This window comes from Phalaenopsis equestris, unplaced genomic scaffold (assembly GCF_001263595.1).
Source record: "Phalaenopsis equestris unplaced genomic scaffold, ASM126359v1 Scaffold000140, whole genome shotgun sequence".
In the NCBI taxonomy this organism is placed as follows: Eukaryota; Viridiplantae; Streptophyta; class Magnoliopsida; order Asparagales; family Orchidaceae; genus Phalaenopsis; species Phalaenopsis equestris.
Window position 1 is genome coordinate 1,125,624 of NW_018164582.1, and position 20,251 is coordinate 1,145,874.

Below are 20,251 nucleotides of genomic sequence, written 5' to 3' on the forward strand. Positions count from 1 at the left end.
CAGGAGATAGCTGAGGTCGTTGAAGGTGTCGGGGGTTACCTGGAGGGCGCCTTGACTCACGCCAGCATCGTTGGAGAAGTTGAAGTTATTGTGGTTGGATCGATCAAAGGAGGAGAAAGAGAAGGAGAGGTTGTTGGAGGGGGAAGAAGAAGCGAATAGGCGAGAGTTGGAGAGGGAGAGGAGGATGAGGAGATTGACGGAGAAGAGCCGCATGGACTTTCAATTGGAGAAATGAGGGGATTGAGAGTTCGGGATGACAGAGCTGTTCGCGTTCTTTTTAAAAGTGGGTTTAGAGAGATGGGTACGGACTACCAAGTGAACATGGTAGTAGGTTGCCTGGTACTTTCCTGTCTATAGTTATATATTCATCAATTTACATTTATGTATTTTAGGTGTTAATATATAAGATGTGAATTATGGTTATGAACTCCTATATTCCGGAAGAGACTTTGGAAAATATTTTCTCAGATATAGATAGTCAAGGAAATATTAGGTCATGAGTCAAATTGTAGGGCGCTACGTATCAAATGATCTCACTGTGGAAATATTATGTCAAGAGTCAAATGGTAGGGCGCCACGTATCAAATGATCCCACCGTAATACACTTTTTTGAGGATCATTTGACAAGTGGTGTCCTATCATTGAACTCCTAATGTATTAGGAGTCATGACATAATATTTTTTAGATAGTCAAGAGTTTTTTTATGATATAGGATAGAGACATATCTCTCTTCCCTTTTTCCTCTCATTTATATGATACGTAGCCTAAGCACTCTAAGAAATGAAATATAAAATGAAATATAAAACTAGGCTATAGTTCGTATATTACAGAGCCTGAGAAGGCTCATTGTTGACAAGATCGTTGGTGTGAATTGTCATGTTTTTAATAAATGACGATTAGTATGATAAAAAACTAGAGTTCTCTTTCCCCTGCCTCAAATAGCTGCCCGTCGAGCTCAATGTGTAGTGAGGTAATAATCGACGAGCTTGGTGGAAAGGTCAAACCAGTTCATGTGAGTTTGGAATAAGAACTCGACAAGCTCGAATGGAGAAACTCGCTTAAGAATTAAGGCCCGATGAATTTGTCCTGATGAACTCACATAAATGCTCACGTGTTTTGGAATTACTCGTGGGATCATTCATGGCGACAATGAATTATGTAATTTGTCACTACAAAGATATGATTGATATGGTCATCATTGAACCATTAAATGCACGACTTCTATTAAGCCCAGAAGACCCGTTTATCATCTCCAAACGCTCACCAAGTATTAACCCTTGCATATTCAGGCTTTCCGAGGGCCGCCTCCTTTCTTCTCAGGGCGTTATCCTCAATCTCTGCTCCTCCTCGCCGCCAATCCAGGGCGAAATGCAGTCCGCCGCCGCTTTCTTAGCAACGCCGTCCATCTCTCGTCCGACGCCGCCTTCTTTCTGTGTTAGGGCGCAGCGCAACTACGCCTCTGCAGATCCGTCGATTTCAACCAACGCTTCCAGCTCGAGCTCGAAGGCAATTCCGTCGATCAAGTGGGCTCAAAAGACCGTCGTCATACCTCCCCAGAGGCGCGGTTGTCATATCGTCACCTCCAAAGTAATCAATCCATTCCCTTTTGTCGTCTTAACTTTTGGATTTTGGGCCTATATTCATCCTCGTTTTTTTTTCTAAATTTTCTTCGAAGCCACGCTCCCTTCTTACCATTTTTTCTATTGTTTACATCCAGAAAAAGGGAGCCGAAGTTAGTTCCTGTTCCTGTATATCTTGGTCTGGCTCTGGATTGTTTTTGTTTTTTCGCTAGAATTTTCGTTACATTTTTTTTCTCTCCGGTCAGTAACGCCATAGCAAGAGATGAGATTTGCAAATACTGTAATTCAAGCGGATTTTTTAATTTTATTTTTTCATAAACTGGATCATAAATTCATAATTAGGTTTTAAAGTAAATTGAAATTATTATGTAGTACTTTCTCGTGGTTCAAATTTAGGTATGCTACGATCACCTGGGTTGAGTTAGTAAGTTTATTTGATCACTAATAGAGAGTTCAAAGCAATTCGGCTAGTTAAAGAGGTTCAGTTCGCCATTAAGTATATGCTGCCAAAAGACATGATCTTGACGATGAGCTCAATTTGTCAAAAATATTTGGAACATTCTTGTAATGCTTAACAAAATTCTTGTTTTGGCACAAGTTTCTCTCGAAGTAATCAAGGTTATTCGCCCAAATTGTGGAATGAGTTTGGTTTGTCTTAAAGCTCCATGAATTTGACTCGTTAAAGAGGTTCAATTGGCCATTAAGTATATGCTGCCAAAGAACGACCTTGACAATGAGCTCAATCTGTCAAAGCTATATGAAACATTCTTGCAATGCTTGACAAAACTCTTGTACAAATTTCACTTGAAGTAATCAAGGTTATTCACCCAAATCGTCAAATGAGTTTGCTTTAAGTCTTAAAGCTCCTAGCAAAGTCGCTAGAGATTTTTCTAAATCCCATCCTTTAATTAGAACTTTTTTGAGTTCTTCATATGCTTAATATGCTGTATTCTAGCTGGACTCATTCATTTTACTACAACCGTTAGTTAAATCATTATTATGTATTTTTTTAATTAATTTTCTATATAATATTTTACATTTTGGATTCTGATTTGTCCATGAGTTCTTCTTGAATGTTACTAATTCAAAAGAAATGGGAGATAGAAGTAGACAAACAAAAATTTTCTAAAGAAGCTTGAATACAAAATATAGGAGCATAATTTTAACCCAAAACACGACCAAAGTTGAAATCACTCAAAACCCTTGGTTCTCCCTAAAATTACCTCTTTACAGATAGGGATATTGTGTCTTGAGCGTTAAAGGAAAAGTTATAGGATGAGCCATAGATGTAAGAATTTAACTGGGACTAATAGTCTGTTGTGCAGAAGAGTAGTTCGGTCTCCTCGAAGTATATTTGTTGAGATTTATCGGAAAAGCTAACGGATGAGTTGTAGATGTAAGATTTGGACTTGGACTAATAGTCAGTTGTGTAGAAGAGTTGCTTGTTCTTCTCAAAGTATGTATCGAGTAGCTTCTATAGGCATATAAATGATTACCTGGTTTTAGTCTATCCAACGATCTTAGTGATGGCTTTGTATGAGTTCTTCTTTTTACCTAGTGAATATTCTTATCCTTAGTTGGCTTGAGAGTCTCCCTAGTTCGGCGGGTAGACGCCTTGAAGACAATTGGGAAAGTTCTTCTCATACATGGTTTGCTAGTCCATTCCAGCATGGTGACTTTATCTTGAGCTCAACAGGCGAGTCTTCCTAGATCCCAACTAGTGATGCTTGCTCTAGTTTTGGATGAGTTCACTCTTGGGCATACATTAGTTTTATGTAAACTAATAAGTTTTCAGAGGATGGGTCTAAGGCACCATATATGTAGACATTGTTGTGCTTATAGTGAAAGCCAACACTTCTCCTTTATGCTCTCTTTCTCTCTAGTTTCATCTATTTCTTAATTTTCTTTTGGTATATGCTTGTCATCAAATCTTAATATCATCCACAAATATAGTTCAAGCCAACAACTACTATTGGTTGATTAAAAAAATGATCTTCAGAATGGATTATTCATTATTATTGTACTATTATTATTATTATTATTACTACGGCAAAAGAAGGCACCAACAAAATAAAAAGAATGCAATATGACAATACAATTAAAGAATAGAGTTGGAATAATAAGAAAAATATTTCCTTGTTCATTTTTCTAATGCGCATGAATGACTTCTCGTCATGATTCATTAGCTAATGTCTATTCCATATATTTAGGAATATAAGAAGCTTTTGGTTGCATGATTTAAGTTTTTCTAAAATAAAACAGCTATCTTGGTGCTCTTTTTGTGTATATGATCTTTGATTCTCACAATTTTATCTGACCGAGTTCATTAGTGATTGATTGGTCTTTATCAGATAGTTAGGGAGATTGAACAAGATCTCTCCATTTTCAAATGTGGTCTTGCGCATCTTTTCTGTAAGCTATAAAATTTTGCTCTTTTTAAACTGCTATGGTGTAAGCTTTGATAGATATTCCTTCAATTTATGTTTTTAATGTGGAGTTTTTTTTTTTTTTTTTTTTTTTTTTTTTTTTCAGTGCATCATACAAGTGCTTCCCTTACCATAAATGAGAACTGTGATTCAGATGTTAGACACGACACTGAAACTTTTCTGAACCAAGTTGTTCCAGAGGTGTTTGTATTTACAGTTGTCTATCTCATTATGAGTACCAACAATACTGGAGATTTTGTATCTTATTTACTTTGAATGATTATTATTTCAGGGTTGGTCTGCACCGTGGAAGCATACTCTGGAAGGTAATAATTGCTTGTGTTTTCTTTACAATTTGTTTTATTGATTGATGAAATGTTGAAGCTTTAAATTCACCCCGTAAGTATTTTATTGAATTTAGTATTCAATTTTCTTCATGAATGTCCATTCATGTCGTGCATTTCAGATGTTAAGTTTCAATTTATTGCTCATCAAATACCGGTAGGATGTTTATATGATATGAAAACTTTTATTATCTCTCATAGTGAGGGTCAGCTTGTTTGGTAGTGTGCCTTCTTTTTGAATGTGAAGATTTGGGTTATGAATAGCCCCTATGAAAAAATATTATGTCTTCTCCATATTTCAAAAGAATTAATAAATGTTTCTGAAATATCTGTTTTCATTATATTTCTCTTACACTTGCTTATAAACTAAAAGGAGATTCTCAACTTTATTGCTTAGAAGCTAAACATATTTGATATATGAGGTGATATGTTGGGCTCATTAGAAAATATATCATATTAATGTCATTTCCACTTCCATGAATATCACTTGCCGGACATTCTTCTCTGCCATAAATCTTGGAGAGCACGAAGTTGATGTTTCCATGTATTTTACAATTCTGTTAGAATTGATAAAAAATTGTAAGAAATGAGTTCATTTTATGGATGTTAGCATGAAAAATAATGGCAGGTGATCTTTGATACACAAGTCAGGCATGAGTTCATCTGAGCACTAGAGACTCAAGAAGTCAAAGGCCTAAGGAAAAAAACATATTTAACCATTCAAACAAGGCAATAGCTGATATACTTTTTGACAGATTATTTCTAATGACCTTCTAACAACCTTTTCTGAATCTCGACAATCATTGTAGCAACAACATATCAAGAGATCTTATGAATTTTGTTGTGGAGTAACAACATTCCTCTCAATATTTCGCATGTGGAATCACGTTGTACATGAGCTTATTTCAGTGTAGGGGTGTAAAAAAGCCGAGTTAAGCGAGCCCAGAGCTTGTTCGTGTTTGCTCGATTGAAATTTTATTTATTTGAAATAGACTCGTGTTTGAAATAGCTTGTGAATAGCACATTCATGTTCAACTCAATTTGAATTTTTTTGTTCGTTTCAACTCATTTTTCTTGAAATTAGATCGATTGATTTAAAAAAATAATAAAATTTAATATTTTTTCAAATACAATCTAAAAAATCAAAAAAAAGAATTTTATAATAGTATTAATTGTTTAATTATTTTTGTAATTCGAGTTAAAATGAATCGAATACAATCGAATAAAAAATTGTTCATGTTCAACTCGTCAATGAATCGAGCTCATAAAAAAATGTTTGTGTCCGACTCGCTTGATTAACTAACAAATCGAACACGAGCTACTTAATCAGCTGAACACGAGCTCTTCGCAAATGACGAGCCTTTTTGATTAATTAACAAATCTCATTCAGGCTAATGAACAAGCACGCTTCCTATTGTAAAATATCAAATTTGTGTTAACATGGAGGTCATGGTGATCGAAATGCTCAAGAAGATGAATTTGAGTCAGTCATAGAAGTGGAATTAAAAGAAGAAAGCTAGACAACCTATCTGAGAGGTAATGATCTCATTTCATTTCTTAAATCCTTCATCAAGCTCTAATAATCTCATACCCTTTTATAGTTTGAAAACACAGAAAATAATCCATTTTCATTTGAGGCATAAATATGCTTGTTCATAGATGCTGAGTGGTTGACCTTTGAGCATTTGGAGATGTTACTTGATTTATGACATCATATTTCCTTTTGGAGTTGTGATGCATTTAATCTTATTGTATAATGTAATTAATCAATTTGGGTAATTCATTGAGATTTGCATTATGTGAGGCTATGAGACTTTTGAGAATGGTTGTAGTACTACTCTCATTAGTTATTTAGTACTTCGAGGGGTTTACATATGGCCAACCGGCTAAGTTACTGTTGTCATCCAATTCATCAAACCAACAAGAATTGTATGAACATGACCTGGCACCAAGTGATTGTGATTATTGGTTAATAAGCCACAGCCATAATTTGCTTAATCTAAGAAGGATTTTCAGTTGATGTTGAGTGTCTTTAGATTACTTTTGCTAACTTGATTCTTGACTCTATTGAAGGAAAGAAATGATGATTTTATATCGCTTTTCAAAGATGTGTGTGTGTGTGTGTGCGCGTGTTTTTTTTTTATTTTGTTTTTTTGTATACACATAAATTCCTCTGGTTCTCGAAGCACAATTAGGTTTAAAATAGGTTTTGGAAGCACCAACCACCTGAGAATTGCAAAATGCTCTTTTTCCTTCTTTCTTAACCATCCTCACCCTCTCTAGTGATGGCTTCTTACAAATCATTCTCGGTGATTGCCCTCCTTCGGATGAAGACGGCCCAAGGAGATGTGCATGTCTTTTCTTCCATTGTATTTAGCATGTGCCCCCTAGTATGGCTCTAACACAGACAATAGAGATGATTATTTATGCGCGTTCAGGCTTGACAACACAAAAGTGGCAGTTGTTGCAACTAATATTGTTGCTAAGATGGATAAAGCTCGAGGAATAGGCTCAACTATGGAGCCGCTTGTTTCACATAAGAGAGGCTTTTATTTTTGTGATTTATATTGTGGAAAGTTTCTAGCACATGATCACTATCATATTATAATTTTTTTTATTACTAGTGCATCCTCTATTAATATTATAGTTGTGTGCTTTTTTGAGGACCACATTGTTGATCCGCTTGTTGGAGAACGTCTAAAAAATGGCGAGTGCAATGCTTTAGGAAGATGGATATGCCTTGGAGTTTATATACTAGCCGATGTGGGGACACAAAACAATCAATGGGGAGCAATTGCTACAAAGGTTTTGATTCTCTTGTGCCAGAGAAGGGAAGAGATGTCTTCATCAAGGCAGAGGGTTCGCAGAGAAGACTTAACTCTTTACTGGACGATGGTGGAGGATTGTCTACAGGGTGTCTATTTCACAATCTCCGCATGGGAAAAGCTTGATCCCAACGTATAGAAGATACTTAGCTCCACACAACATAGGGGCTGGCACATTTTTGGGAAGAACATATGTTAGTAGAGAATCCAACATGCGAGACATGACGATCATTAGAAATTCACGAATTAGAGATGTAGACACCCCACAAAATACAAATAGAGATAAAAAGTGTGATCAATATTATGAAGATTAAAGAAAGGTTGTCTATACGTATAGAAAAATGGATGTTTTCATAAGGAAGCCATCAATGAGAATTGCATGTAGAAGGATTGAATTTTATTTGAGGATTAGGGGATACAAACAAGTTTGATTTTGAAACTCAAGTTGGCCCACCCTGAAGAGGGTAAGCAGAGAGAACCTGTTTGTAAAATTTCTTTTAATCATGTCAATATGCTAGCAATATTAACATGAATATTGTTGGCATTATGCTGAAGGAGTGAATCAGGAAAGTTAAGGATTTAAATGATTGGTACCGGAGTTAACCCAAACCACAACGCAAGACATGAATTTATTAATGACTTAAAAAAAGGTTACAACAGTGACTCAACACTACATACATCAGAACATAAAACAAATCATTACAAACAAAGACCCAAAAGACATAACAAGCTCGACGATGAGAGAGTGCGAAGAGGTGGAGCTGGAGAGTGAAGGTTGGAGTGCTTTCGAGCCACTAGGGAGGAACGAGGCAGCAAGTTAGCACTTGTCGAGGCGTCGAACCGCAACTGGAAGAAGCGTCGTCAAAGGCTGGAATCCGGGGGCGATCGAAGCCGAGGAGCGGAGGCAACGATGGTGGCCAAAACTGAGGGAAAGAGACAAGATTGACAGCCAAAGTCGAGGAGCAGAGAAACAGACGCCACTGAAGCTGAGGAGCGGAGGCAAAGGAAGACTGTGAACTGTAGGATGGAGGAGGCGACAATTGGGGGCACTGGAAAGGCCTGGCAGAGATTGCAGCTTGCTGTGAGTGAGGCGGCAAGAGGCTGCGAAGTGCAGGTGGGAGTGCTGCAATGGAGGAGGCAACGACTGTAGGCCCTGGGAAGGCCTAATGGAGGTTGCGGTCTGTTCTGAGTGAGGCGGCAGGTTGCTGCGCACTACAGGTGGGAGTGTTGCAGTAGAGGGAGGTGTTGGGTGATCCAAAGGGGGACTGAGGCCTGATGTGGGAGGGCGACAGGGGTTGTGATGGCCTGCAGAGAAGCTACAGGGGAGTTGTCGGCAATCAAGGAGGGCAGCAAGGGGCTGCGACAATTTGAAGAGGGGTTGCAAGGGACTGGCGGTAATTAGGGATGGAAGTTAATGGTTCGACACCCTGCAGGGAAGCTGAAGGAAGACTGACAATAACCTACAAAGAGGCTGCAAGAGAAATGAAGGCGCTCCGCTCGGAGAGGGTAGAAGGGAGGCAGGGAAGCTACCAGCTGGAGTGCTGGAAGGGCTGGAACATCGGTGAGCTGCAGGTCAGCAGGTAGTAGTCGGAATGACAAAGATAAACACCACCTCAGACGGGGTTATAGCCAGAGCACCTTTCTTGTCGTCGGATACAACTCTCAAGAGAGAAAACACTCAGGTAAATCTGAATTCAAATTTGAAAATCAAGACTCCTAACACTAGATACTTCAACTCCTATTTATTAAAGACTCGACCTTAATTTAGGTTACAAGGTGAGCGTGGTGCCCCTACAACATTTGTCTCGGAAGTAGCAGGTGCAACATCTGGTACGATGGTTGTATTCACCTTACCAAGTGTCCCATGAGATGCCTCGGTAGACTCTATCTCCTGACGATGAATGATGTGTTTGGGCCTCATAGTGTACTGATGAGTAGGCCACGATCTCCTACAACGAGGATCCTAAGGAAAGTAGAGAAAGTCTTTCATCGCTTGCTCAGACATTTTAGAGAAGCTGCAGGGGAGCTGTCGGCGATCAAGGAGGGCAGCAAGGGTTGCGACAATCTGTAGAGGGGTTGCAGGGGACTTGCGGTACTTACGGATGGGAGCTGATGGTGCGACACCCTGCAGGGAGGCTGGAGGAAGACTGACAATAACCTACAGAGAGGCTGCAAGAGGAATGACGACGCTTCGAGAGGGTAGAAGGGAGGCAGGGAAGCTACCAGCTGGAGTGCTGGAAGGGCTGGAACGTCGGTGAGCTGCAAGACAGTTGGTAGTAGTTGAAATGACAAACATAAACACCACCTCAGACGGGGTTACTGCTTGAGCACCTTCCTCGTCGTTGGATACAACTCTCAAGAGAAAAAACACTCAAATAAATCTGAATTCATATTTCAAAATAAAGTCTCCTAACACTAGACACTTCAACTCCTATTTATTAAAAACTCGATCTTAATTTAGGAAACATTTAAATTAAGAAATGAGAATAAAAATAAAATCAAGATCTTTGATTTTTGGAAATGTTTTAAATTAGGGAAGGAGAATAAAATCAGGATTTAGGCTTTTAGGAAAATTTTAAATTAAGAAAATGCCTAGGAAGGAAAATAGAAAGAGGAAGAAAGGAAGGAAAATAGAAAGAGGAAGAAAGGGAAAAAAAAGGAAGAGAAAAAGGAAAGGAAAAAGGAGGAAGGAGGGGGCGGTGGGCCCCACCTCCAAGTGGATCGGGCGGTCCAACTGGGCTGGACCTACACCCAGCCGGTCCCCAATGAGCCTCGTGTCAGTCTCCCAAGGTTGGGGGAGCTTTGACCTCAACTTTCAAAGCTTCTGGATCCTTGAAGTACGGAGTAAGATTTGTATTGTTGAATTTGGTTGAAATTTTGTAGTCTTTTGGTAAGTAAATTTTGTATGTATTGTCGTTGAGATTTAGGATAATTCTGAAAGGTTCATCTACTCTGGGTTTTAGTTTTTCGAAAGCTCCTACGGGGAATCATTCATTTTTTTACCGAATCCAGACTAGGTCGCCTTTTTGAAATGTTACCTTTTCTTTGATTTGTTTGCATGTGTTTGATATTTTCGATTTTTTCTAGCTATCTTGTTACCAACCTCTTCATGTATTTGTTGGATCTCTTGAACCCGCTCTGTAGCATTTTGGTTGAGTTCTAACGTCAGTAATAGTGGAACCAGGTCAAGTGGTGTTAGTGGATTGCGACTGTAGACAATCTCGAATGGGTTGCGTCCCATTGTCTGACTTGTGGATTTGTTGTAAGCGAATTCAACTTGAGCTAAGACAAGGTCCCATTGTTTGATCTCCTTTCCTACGAAACATCTTAGCAGGTTGCCCAGCTCCTATTCACTACTTCGGTCTGACCGTCTTTCTGTGGGTGAGCTGTTGAACTAAATTGAAGCTTGGTGTCTAACTTCACCCATAAGGTACGCCAAAAGTGGCTCAGAAATTTGACATCTCTGTCAGAGGTAATGGTTATGAGAATCCTGTGTAACCTAGCAATCTCCCTATAGTATAAGTCAGTGATATGAGGCGTCTAGTGTGCGGTGATAGGGTACAAAATGTGTCATTTTTGAAAATTGATCCACTACAACCATTATAGAATCTTTGTTCCACTATGTCCTGGGAAGATCTAATATGAAGTTTTTGCTAACATCCACCAAGGGTGCTTCTGATACAGGCAACTACAACCCTGTATTCTGTCGTCTTGTTTTTGCCAAATGAAAAATCATGCATTGTCGAATGTGTCGCTCTACATCCCCTATTAGTTGAGGCCAACGGAAGTGTTCTTTGACGATGGTGAGAGTTTTGTCTCTGTCGAAATGGCCTGCAGGCTTCCATTATAATTGGCTTGTATAATTGCTTCTCTTAAGGAGCATCTTAAAATGCATAGTTTATTGCGGTAGAAAAAGTAGCCATTTGCGTGGTAGTACTGTCCGGTCCGCTTTTCTTGTCATTGTTACCATATATCTTTGAAGTCTTTGTATGTTGTATACAGGTCTTTGTCGCTTATGTGCTTTTTGGGATACATTTCAGTTTTCGGTATTGAGATGGGCCCAAAGACTGAGGCTATTGCGGCTTGCCCATTCGCTAGTCATTTATCCTGGTCTGCTAATGTTATGTCCCAACTTCACTTCATTTACAGGAGGTTTCTTAGGAATTTAAGTTCGATCGTGATAGCTTTGATGAAGCTTCTCAAGTTCAATAAGTTTGCGCGATCAGATGATACTCGGGTTAGTTTCGATGCTTTGAAGAAATAGGTGACTAAGCCCCCGTTCTTGCACTTCTGTATTTCAAACAAACGTTTGACATAGAGGATGATTCCTCAAATGTTGGAGTCATACTGTGAAATGAAAAATGAAATGGTTCTAGGAGAAAATATTCTACCTACTACAAAGATTTTTATGCTATTGTGAGAGCCTTTAGCCACTGTAATCATTATCTAATGCAAATGAATTTGTCTTTTACATTGATCACAAGGCCCTCAGATTCTTGTGATCTTAAATCCTATGATGCTTTTTTGCATTGAAGTGATTAATAATTGATGTCTGCTTAGTGCATCTGCAATGCGGTTCTGACTTCCAGCTTTGTATTTTAGTATGAAATTAAATGATGCCAAAAATTTTACCCAGGTTTCGTGTCGGCCTTTAAGCTTACTCTAGCTGTTCAGAAATTTCAAGGCTTCATGATCTGTAAATAGTGTGAATTTACTTGTCAACAGATAGTGGCTTTAGTGATTTAGGGCTCGAACGATTGCATAGAACACTTTGTCGTATGTTGAGTATGTCCTATTGGAGTCATTTAGTTTCTCATTGAGGAAAGCGAAGGGGTGACTACCCTGGCTCAGTACAGCCTCTCTTCCGACGCCTGATGCATCATATTCTACTTCGAATAATTGTGTGAAATCTGGCAAGGCTAGAATTGGTGCTTGAGTTACTTTCTCTTTTAGTGTGTTGAAGCTAGTCTGAGCAGTGCTTGACCCATTAAACTCTTTGCCTTTTAAAAGCTCGGTGAGTGGAGCGATAACAATGCTGAAATTTTTAGTGATGCGACGGTAGAATGATGCTAACCCCAAAAACTATCTTAAATCGGTGAACAATTGTGGTGTGGTATGGCTTATAATGACTTCGATTTTTGTCGGGTCCATTTAAATGACTGCGCAGGATACGATGTAACTCATAAAGCATACATGATTTGTCATGAAAGTTCATTTCTATGGATGGACATATAGTTTTTCGTTCGGAGAACTTCAAATACTGTTGTCAACTGTTGTACATGTTCCTCTTCAGAATGATTTTATACTAGTATGTCGTCAAAGTAGACTGCGACGAACTTCTCAACGAGGTTGCGAAATATCTAATTCATTAATCTCATGATGGTGTTGGGTGCATTTGACAGACCAATGGGCATGACTGTCCGCTTGTATAGTCCATCTGGTGTCTTGAAGGCAGTCTTCCATTCGTCGCCTGGTCTTATCCGCATCTGGTGGTATCCACTGCGTAGTCGATCTTTAAGAACAGAGTGGCTCCCTGTAACCGTTGATGATCGTCTATTCGAGGAATTAGGAATTGGTTATTAATAATTATTTTTTTATGGTTCTATTATTGATACACATCCTCCATGATCCATCTCTCTTAGGTACCATTAGGGCGGGCACATCGCACAGACCTGTACTTTCTCTAACTAGCCCACTGGTGGCGAAATCTTGCACTTGTCCGCGTATTTTGTTCGTCTTAGCCTATAGGCAGGTTGATTTGGTAATACCTATCTGGATATCAAATCTATTGCATGTTGAATGTTCCTCAGTGGTGGCAGTCTTTCTGGCAGATTGTCTCTCATGACGTTCTGAAAGTCTTGTAGTAGAGGTTGTGGGTATGTTGATATTAAGTTTTCTTCCTCGAAACCATTGAGTAGGCTAGGGCTAGTGTCATGGTGCTTCTCGAACTGACTGCATGAACATGGCTTCTAGAACGATTGTTTCCTCGGCATCGTTTACTCTTGCATTTTTACTTGGTAGTGATAAAATGTGTTTGTCATCTTTCTTTAATGAGTATATGTTTTTTAATCTGTCATGTTGAGATTTGTCGTCATATTGCCAAGGTCGCCCCATCAGAATATTGCATAAGTCCATGGGAACGACGCCACACCATATTTATTCTTTCAGCTAGTTGCCTACCGAGAACTCAACAAGGCCGATTTCATTCATTTTTTTAGCCAAGTGAGAGAATAAGATTGGGGATGTTTCTGTGTGTGTAATTCTAACTTTGTTACCATTAATGTAGAGACGACATTTTCAAAAATGTCACTGTCGATTATTAGGCTACAAACTTTACCTTTTACCGCACACTTCATGCGAAAGATGCTATGTCTTAGCCAGGGTTGATCACATGTTGGTTCTGATTGTAAAACTCGTTGTATGACTAGCAATTCGCCTTCATCCTCTGGGAGCTGAAGTGCTTCATCGGAATTTTCTTTTGGTACCTCATCCTCGCTTTCCTCCATGCCTCCTTGGTTTGTAAAAGAGATAATTCGGCTTGTGGGACAGCTGGAGTTGATGTGTTCGAAACTGTGACATCTGAAACACTTTTTGGCTGTCATTGGGATGAGCTTCCCCTCTGGAGTTTCTTACTTGGTCGGTTTTTGTATTCCCGGATGTTGGTTTCCTCGTTCCTGGTGAGTCTTTATTGGTATTTGTCGTTGTTGGGGTTTGTTTGTATGAGGATTGTTGTCGGAAGGAAGACTGTGGTCTAATCTGCTTTTGTTGTCTTTCAAGTTTCAGGGCTAAGATTTGGACATCACCCAACGACCAATAGGGTTGTAGTTGAACTACGTTGCTAATGGCTGGCGTCAGGCCTCTGATATAGCGGACGTTGGTGTGCTCCTCTTGTTCGACCAAGTTGTACCTTATTTGTAATTGGTCGAATTTGGTTGTGAATTCCTCAACCGTCATCTCTCTCTCTCTCCTATAGGTTGTGGAGCTTCAGGAACATATTTTGGCGGTAGTGTGGTGGCATGTGTTTCCGCAGTAGTGCTTTTTTTCATTTTTTTCCCACTTTGTGATTTTTTCGATGTCATCTCTCATTCGTTTGACGTTGTAAGTTCTCCCATCATAACGAGGCATGCTTTTTGTAGTTTAACAGCTGCTAGTTTGACTTGCTTATCTTCAGGTATCTCCTTATATTTGAAAGTTAGTTCGACCACTCTCAATCAGTTAAGGAATTTATCTGGATCCATAAATCTGTCAAAATCGGGGAGATTTATTTTAATGCCAAATTATCGATGGCTTCTGGGTTCTTTATGTGGTCGCCTCTGGTAGTGGATTCCAAAACGGCGTGGACGGTATTCATTGTCACTGTTATTATTTTTGTGGAACGGATTAAGGTCATCATTCTTGTCTTTCTGTCGAATTTCTAGGTCACGATCGAGGGTGACTTCGCCTTGGGTTCACTCATCGAGTTCTGCCAATTGTTGTTGTGGACGGCGGATTTCACGTTGGATCGCATTCTAGGCGTTGCCCGGTATGTTTCTCCCGGAGGGGCCATAGTTGATGGTTTGGACAAGAAGGAGACAAGTAGATTGGGGAAAAAGGAAGAGGATAAGAAGAATTGACGAATAGAAAGAAGAGAGTACAAAAAGGAAAAAAAAAAGAAAAGAGGGGTGGGGGGGGGGGGGGGGGGGGGGGGGGGAGATTTTGGCTTGGATAGAGTGCGGATGCTAGGGATTCCTAGGATAGGACTCGGCTTGGGCTAGCTCTGATACCAAATGATATTGGAGTTAACCCAAACCACAACACATGACACAAATTTATTTACAATAATAAATTAAAAGAAAGAAAGACACCACATAAATCAAAATATAAAGCAAAACATTAAAATCAAACCCAAAAGACAAAACAAGCTCGACGATGAGGGAGTCTAGAGAAATGGGGCTTGAGCGGCTGTTGCGGTGAAGGTCGGAGTGCTATCGTGTGACTAGGGAGAAACGGGACAACAAGTTAGCATTTGTCGAGGCGATGAACCACGGTCGGAAGAAGTGTCGTCAAAGGTTGGAATCCGGAGGCGGCAAGGATGGAGGCCGAAGCCGAGGAGCGGAGGCACTGACGGTGGCCAAAGCTGTGGAGTGGAGGCAGAGGAAGGTCGTGAACTGCAAGAAGGGAGGAGGCAGCGGCTGGAGGCGCTGGGAAGGCCTGACAGAGATTGCAGCTTGCTGTGAGTGAGGCGGCAAGTGGCTGCAAATTGTAGGTGGGAAGTGCTGCAGTGGAGGAGGCAACAACTGAAGGTGTTGGGATGTTCTGACGAAGGCTGCGACTTGTTGTGAGTGAAGCGGCAAGTGGCTGTGGACTACAGGTGGGAGTGTTGTAGTGGAGGGAGGCGCTGGTTGATCCAGAGGGGGACTGCGGCCTGCTGCGGGAGACTTGGTAGGGGCTGGGATGGCCTGCAAGGAAGCTGCTAGGGAGCTGTCGGCAATCAGGAAGGGTAGCAGTGGCTTCGGCAATTTGTAGAGGGGCTGTAGAGGACTGGCGGTACTTAGGGAGGGGAGCTAGAGGTGCGGCTCTCTGCTGGGAGGTTGCAGGCAGACTGACGGTAACCTGCAGAGAGGCTGCAGGAGGAGTGGCGGTGCTTTGGGAGGGTAGAAGGGAGGCAAGGAAGCTGCCGGCTTGAGTGTTGGAAGGGCTGGAACATCGACAAGCTGCAAGACAACGGGTAGTAGTTGGAACGGAGAAGATAAGCACCACCCCGGATGGGGTTATAACCGGAGCACCTTCCTTGTCGTCAGATACATCCCTCAAGAGTGAAAACACTCAAGTAAAATTGAATTCAAATTTCAAAATCAAGACCCCTACTCTAAACCCTTCAACTTCTATTTATAAAAAATTCTTGACCTTAATTTAGGAAACATTTAAATTAAGAAAGTAGAATAAAAATAAAATCAAGATCTCAGATTTTAGGAAATCTTTAGATTAGGGAAGGAGAATAAAATCAAGATTTAGGCTTTTAGGAAAGGATTTAAATAAAGCCTAGGAGGGAAAATAGGAAGAGGAAGAAATGAAAGAAAAGGGAGAGAGAAAAAGGAAAGGAAAACGCAGTAAGAAGGGGGCGATGGGGTACCCTCCAAGAGGGCCGACAGGTCCGGTTGGCCTAGACCTGCGCCTAGCCAATCCTCCATGAGCCCAACGTCAATGATATTCTGAGGGAGAGGTTTGAGAATGTCAAAGATTTTAATGCCAACCTTAGATCGATCTTACCTAAGCTAATTAAAATTGTTCTCAAGTTGATTAGTACTAATCGGCATTGAGTGAACCTAAATTCAACATATAATCATCTCTCAATCAAAATATTTTGAAGAGCTATTCAATCATCTATTTACAAAATTGTGACGAAAATGGCTAGTTATATGTACTCTATGCAATTATGCTTGCGTGTAATTGATTTCTGCACTTTGAAGAGGCCTATGGTTTGCCAACTTGTCCACAGTGATGTACCGCCCTATCTACCATCTAAGTTGACCTCTAAAATTAATAACTCCCTTCAAGTTGTAGAATAGATGTTCTTCATGCCCAAGGTGAAGACGATATTATGAAATATTGAGTATGATAGTCCTGTTATTAGGATGTCGGCCAACTGCGTGCTTAGTTTGAATATGGGATACATAATAGCCCTTTAGTTTTGTCGTGTTGGATTGGATTGTTTTTGATGTTGATAATTGATTTATTGTTGCAATATAATTTCATTGTATTTACTATTTTATTCTCAAGTCATCTAGGATAATTTTTCATATTTTCTTTGAGTTGTTCGAAATTCAGCTTTAGCACTACATTTGACAATTGCTGATTGTTTCTCACTTCTCTTAGCGATTAGATTCTCACTCAGGAAAGTCTAGTAACTAATAGTAGGTCTTCAATCTATGAGTGGTCTTGCTCAACCAGCATATGTATATACTTCTACTTTGAGCCTTCTATTTCTTTTAAATAAGCTTCATTTTCTGTGTTACATTGAGATACTGGAAAGTTCTATTGTTTTATATGTTTGTTGTGGATTATTATACATAATTAATTTATGAAACTTATAATAGAGGCTACATATGATCTTGTATGAACAAGATTGATAATTTTCTGGTAGTAAATTGGAATTTTTGAGGATCTACATGACATCATAGTGGTTTAAGATGTATTTTTATCAAGAGATGAATAACCTAGCTTTTGATGTGCTACTTCAATTATAAGGAAATATTCGAGTATTTTAGATCTATCACTTCAAAATTCTTGCGTAGTTGATCTTTCACTTTTTTTTATTTCTTTGAGATTATCTCATTTTATGATCATGTCTACACATACACTATGAGAACTATAATTTTAGTCTTTGTTTGATCCTTTATGAGTAGAGTGTGATCTCTGGGGCATTTTTCGAAGTTGACTTTTTCCAAGGATTGGTAAGTTTTTGTCTTCTTGATAAGAAAGCTGGTACATATTTCCCTTTATCGAGAAGTCGAGCCGCGAAACTTTCGATTGGGAAATTGATCTTCTCTTTGAATGGGAAGTCAGATCTTGATTTGAAAATATTTGCACGACCTCCATTATCATTATCTACACATGAAATGTACTTGTCAAAGTTGTCACATAGAAAGCTATTTGTCTTGATAAAAGGACTTTATGGAGCTAATCTGGGAACATTAAATTAGCTACTAACACTGATATGGTTTTCACTGGATCAAAAAGAATATGGCACCAACAATAGTTTTGATCCCAATTGGTAGCACAAAACCTCTCGACATTCATAATTGAAAGTGCTCTCTCGATCCGGAGTGGAAATTATGTAATGAAACTTTTGCTCTCAAGTCAAAACTAAATAAACATATTATGGTAAACTAAACTTCTTACATTTCTACCACCCAAATGTTTCATACCAAATCAAATATACCTCTATTTTAACTTCTAAAAAGTTGAATACACCTTTTCAAGCATAGATGAAGATTTACATACGTACCACGCAATTCATATGTATTTAAATATCTATGTATTTAAATATCTAACAAATATCTAACACCTAAACTTTCATATGGACATACACAACATTCAAATATTTGATATCACATAAAAACCAGCACTTTCATCATCTTCAAAAAAGTGAAAAACATCTTTTCATGTATATGTTTATGACACCTAAGTGTTATAAATATTAATATGAAACTTTACATGTTAAATATGTAAATACATAAGAATTCAGTGTTATTTATGTAAATTTCCTTTTTTTTTGGTAAAATATAATTAATTTACTTTGCCTGCAACTTTGCTCTTCCAGCTTGATTGCGAAGACCTGAAATGTCTAAATGCTATTTCTCAGGGCCTGATGACATGCCGGCACACATTAAATCATCAATGTTTGGTTGCGCTCTCACGTATGTTATTGAATTTTTCTCTACAGCTTTTCATCAATTTCTTCCAAACACTATATATTGAATATACCTGCTTTGTTTACAGTATTCCAATTACCAACGGTCGATTAAATATGGGAACTTGGCAGGTGATTTCTATTTCTTCTCAATCCTTATAACATTTAGTTGTGCATCTAACTTACGCCCAAGTACATTGTTTTGTTGTAGTTATTTTTTGTTTGGAAGATTTACATACATACCACTTAATTCTTATGTAATTACATACCTAACCCCTAAACTTCTATTTTAACACATCATCTCACCTATGCATGAAAATGTGTAAAAAAGTGATATTTTTTATGTGATTTGAATTATTTGGGTGGTATAAATCCAAAAAGTAGAGTTCAGGTGTTGCATATGTCAATACAAAGGAATTAACATCCAATCAACAACTTGTGTGTTTCAAAAAGCACACGATTCAGATATTTTCTGTTTCTAAAATTGATGCATTTTGAAAACATTCATCTACATGTTTTACGATTGTTCGTCTCATGTGTTGTTAGGGCATTTGGTTGTGTGAGCATCGCGACCATGGGACGCCTCGACGGATTGTAATTACTCTTAATGGTATTTAGGTGGAAAGAACATTGGATCATGGAGGTCATGGAAGCTCATTAGGTGATACCCACTAACTCTACCATGCTATGATCTAAGAGATACATAGAATATCAAATTGAAGTTAAAACCAACCTTCTTTTTTTGTTTCTTGTTCATGTTTGATTTGTATTATGTAATATTTATTATTTATTTTTCTTGTATTTTGTTTGTTATTAATTGGCTTGTTTATGGATATAAGAAAGCAACATTTAATGTCATATAATTCTATTTCATTGCAGTTTAATTTGATATTTATATCAAGGAAACAAACACAGTCATGAGAAGCTTTGTTTGTAGTTGGTTCATTGAGAATCAGATTTAAATGTTATGTTAATGTCTCAAATGTTAGTTGTATATCAAGTCTAATACCAATCAGATTTAAAAGTTACCTCAATGTTTGAATTATTAATTATATAACGAATCAAATATCAATGTTTAATGAAATGACTGTGTGATGCAATTTTGCTTAATGAAATCAATACGAGTTGTTCGCAAACATCGAACTAAAAAGGCGCATCTGCTTGTGATATTGAATTTTCAAACAAATTAACATACTCAATTGTTATGATTGACATTATTCACAATGATTTGTTTTGAAACTTTATTCAATACATGGAAAGCTATTTATATTAACACTATTGATAAAGATTTTAGATTTATATGTTTTGATAGGCATGAAGGTGACATTTATTAACAATGTGGACCAAAATTTCTGAGATGGTGTTCAAATTTTTATAGGACATGGAAGCAAATTTATGTATATAAATTTTTCTATTTGAATGTGCTAATGAAAAATTCTAATGATTAATTAAAAAAAATTGACTAATGACATAATTAGCTCGCATTAACCATGAGATTTATACATAGGTTATGATTCATGATGTAAGAAGACATTATCAACAACAGAGATTTATGTGCATGTCACACAATTCCTATGTATTTATATATCTAACTCTTAAACTTGATATTTACATGATGCCACTTCACCTTTGCAACAACAAGTGTATATTACTTTTAACAAGGTAGTGATGGTGAATTTCTTAA

General features: G+C 38.4%; 2 protein-coding genes across 2 annotated transcripts in view; one reads left to right on the plus strand and one right to left on the minus strand.

Annotated features, from left to right (window-relative positions):
• LOC110021747 (probable L-type lectin-domain containing receptor kinase S.5) overlaps positions 1-315 on the minus strand; it is a 3,034-nt gene extending 2,719 nt beyond the window's left edge. The window contains exon 1 of the mRNA XM_020720366.1: positions 2-315. Within this exon, the coding sequence (XP_020576025.1) occupies positions 2-213 (212 nt within the window). The 5' untranslated portion in view covers positions 214-315. The remainder of the gene's footprint in view (position 1) is intronic.
• An 879-nt stretch (positions 316-1,194) lies between these two features.
• LOC110021740 (UPF0047 protein YjbQ-like) lies at positions 1,195-19,366 on the plus strand. The gene is made up of 7 exons (XM_020720353.1): positions 1,195-1,587; positions 3,932-3,992; positions 4,113-4,207; positions 4,299-4,332; positions 18,520-18,574; positions 18,657-18,699; positions 19,114-19,366. Exons 1-7 carry the CDS (start codon positions 1,369-1,371, stop codon positions 19,183-19,185), a joined length of 579 nt encoding a protein of 192 aa, XP_020576012.1. The 5' UTR covers positions 1,195-1,368; the 3' UTR covers positions 19,186-19,366.
• Positions 19,367-20,251: the final 885 nt, after the last annotated feature.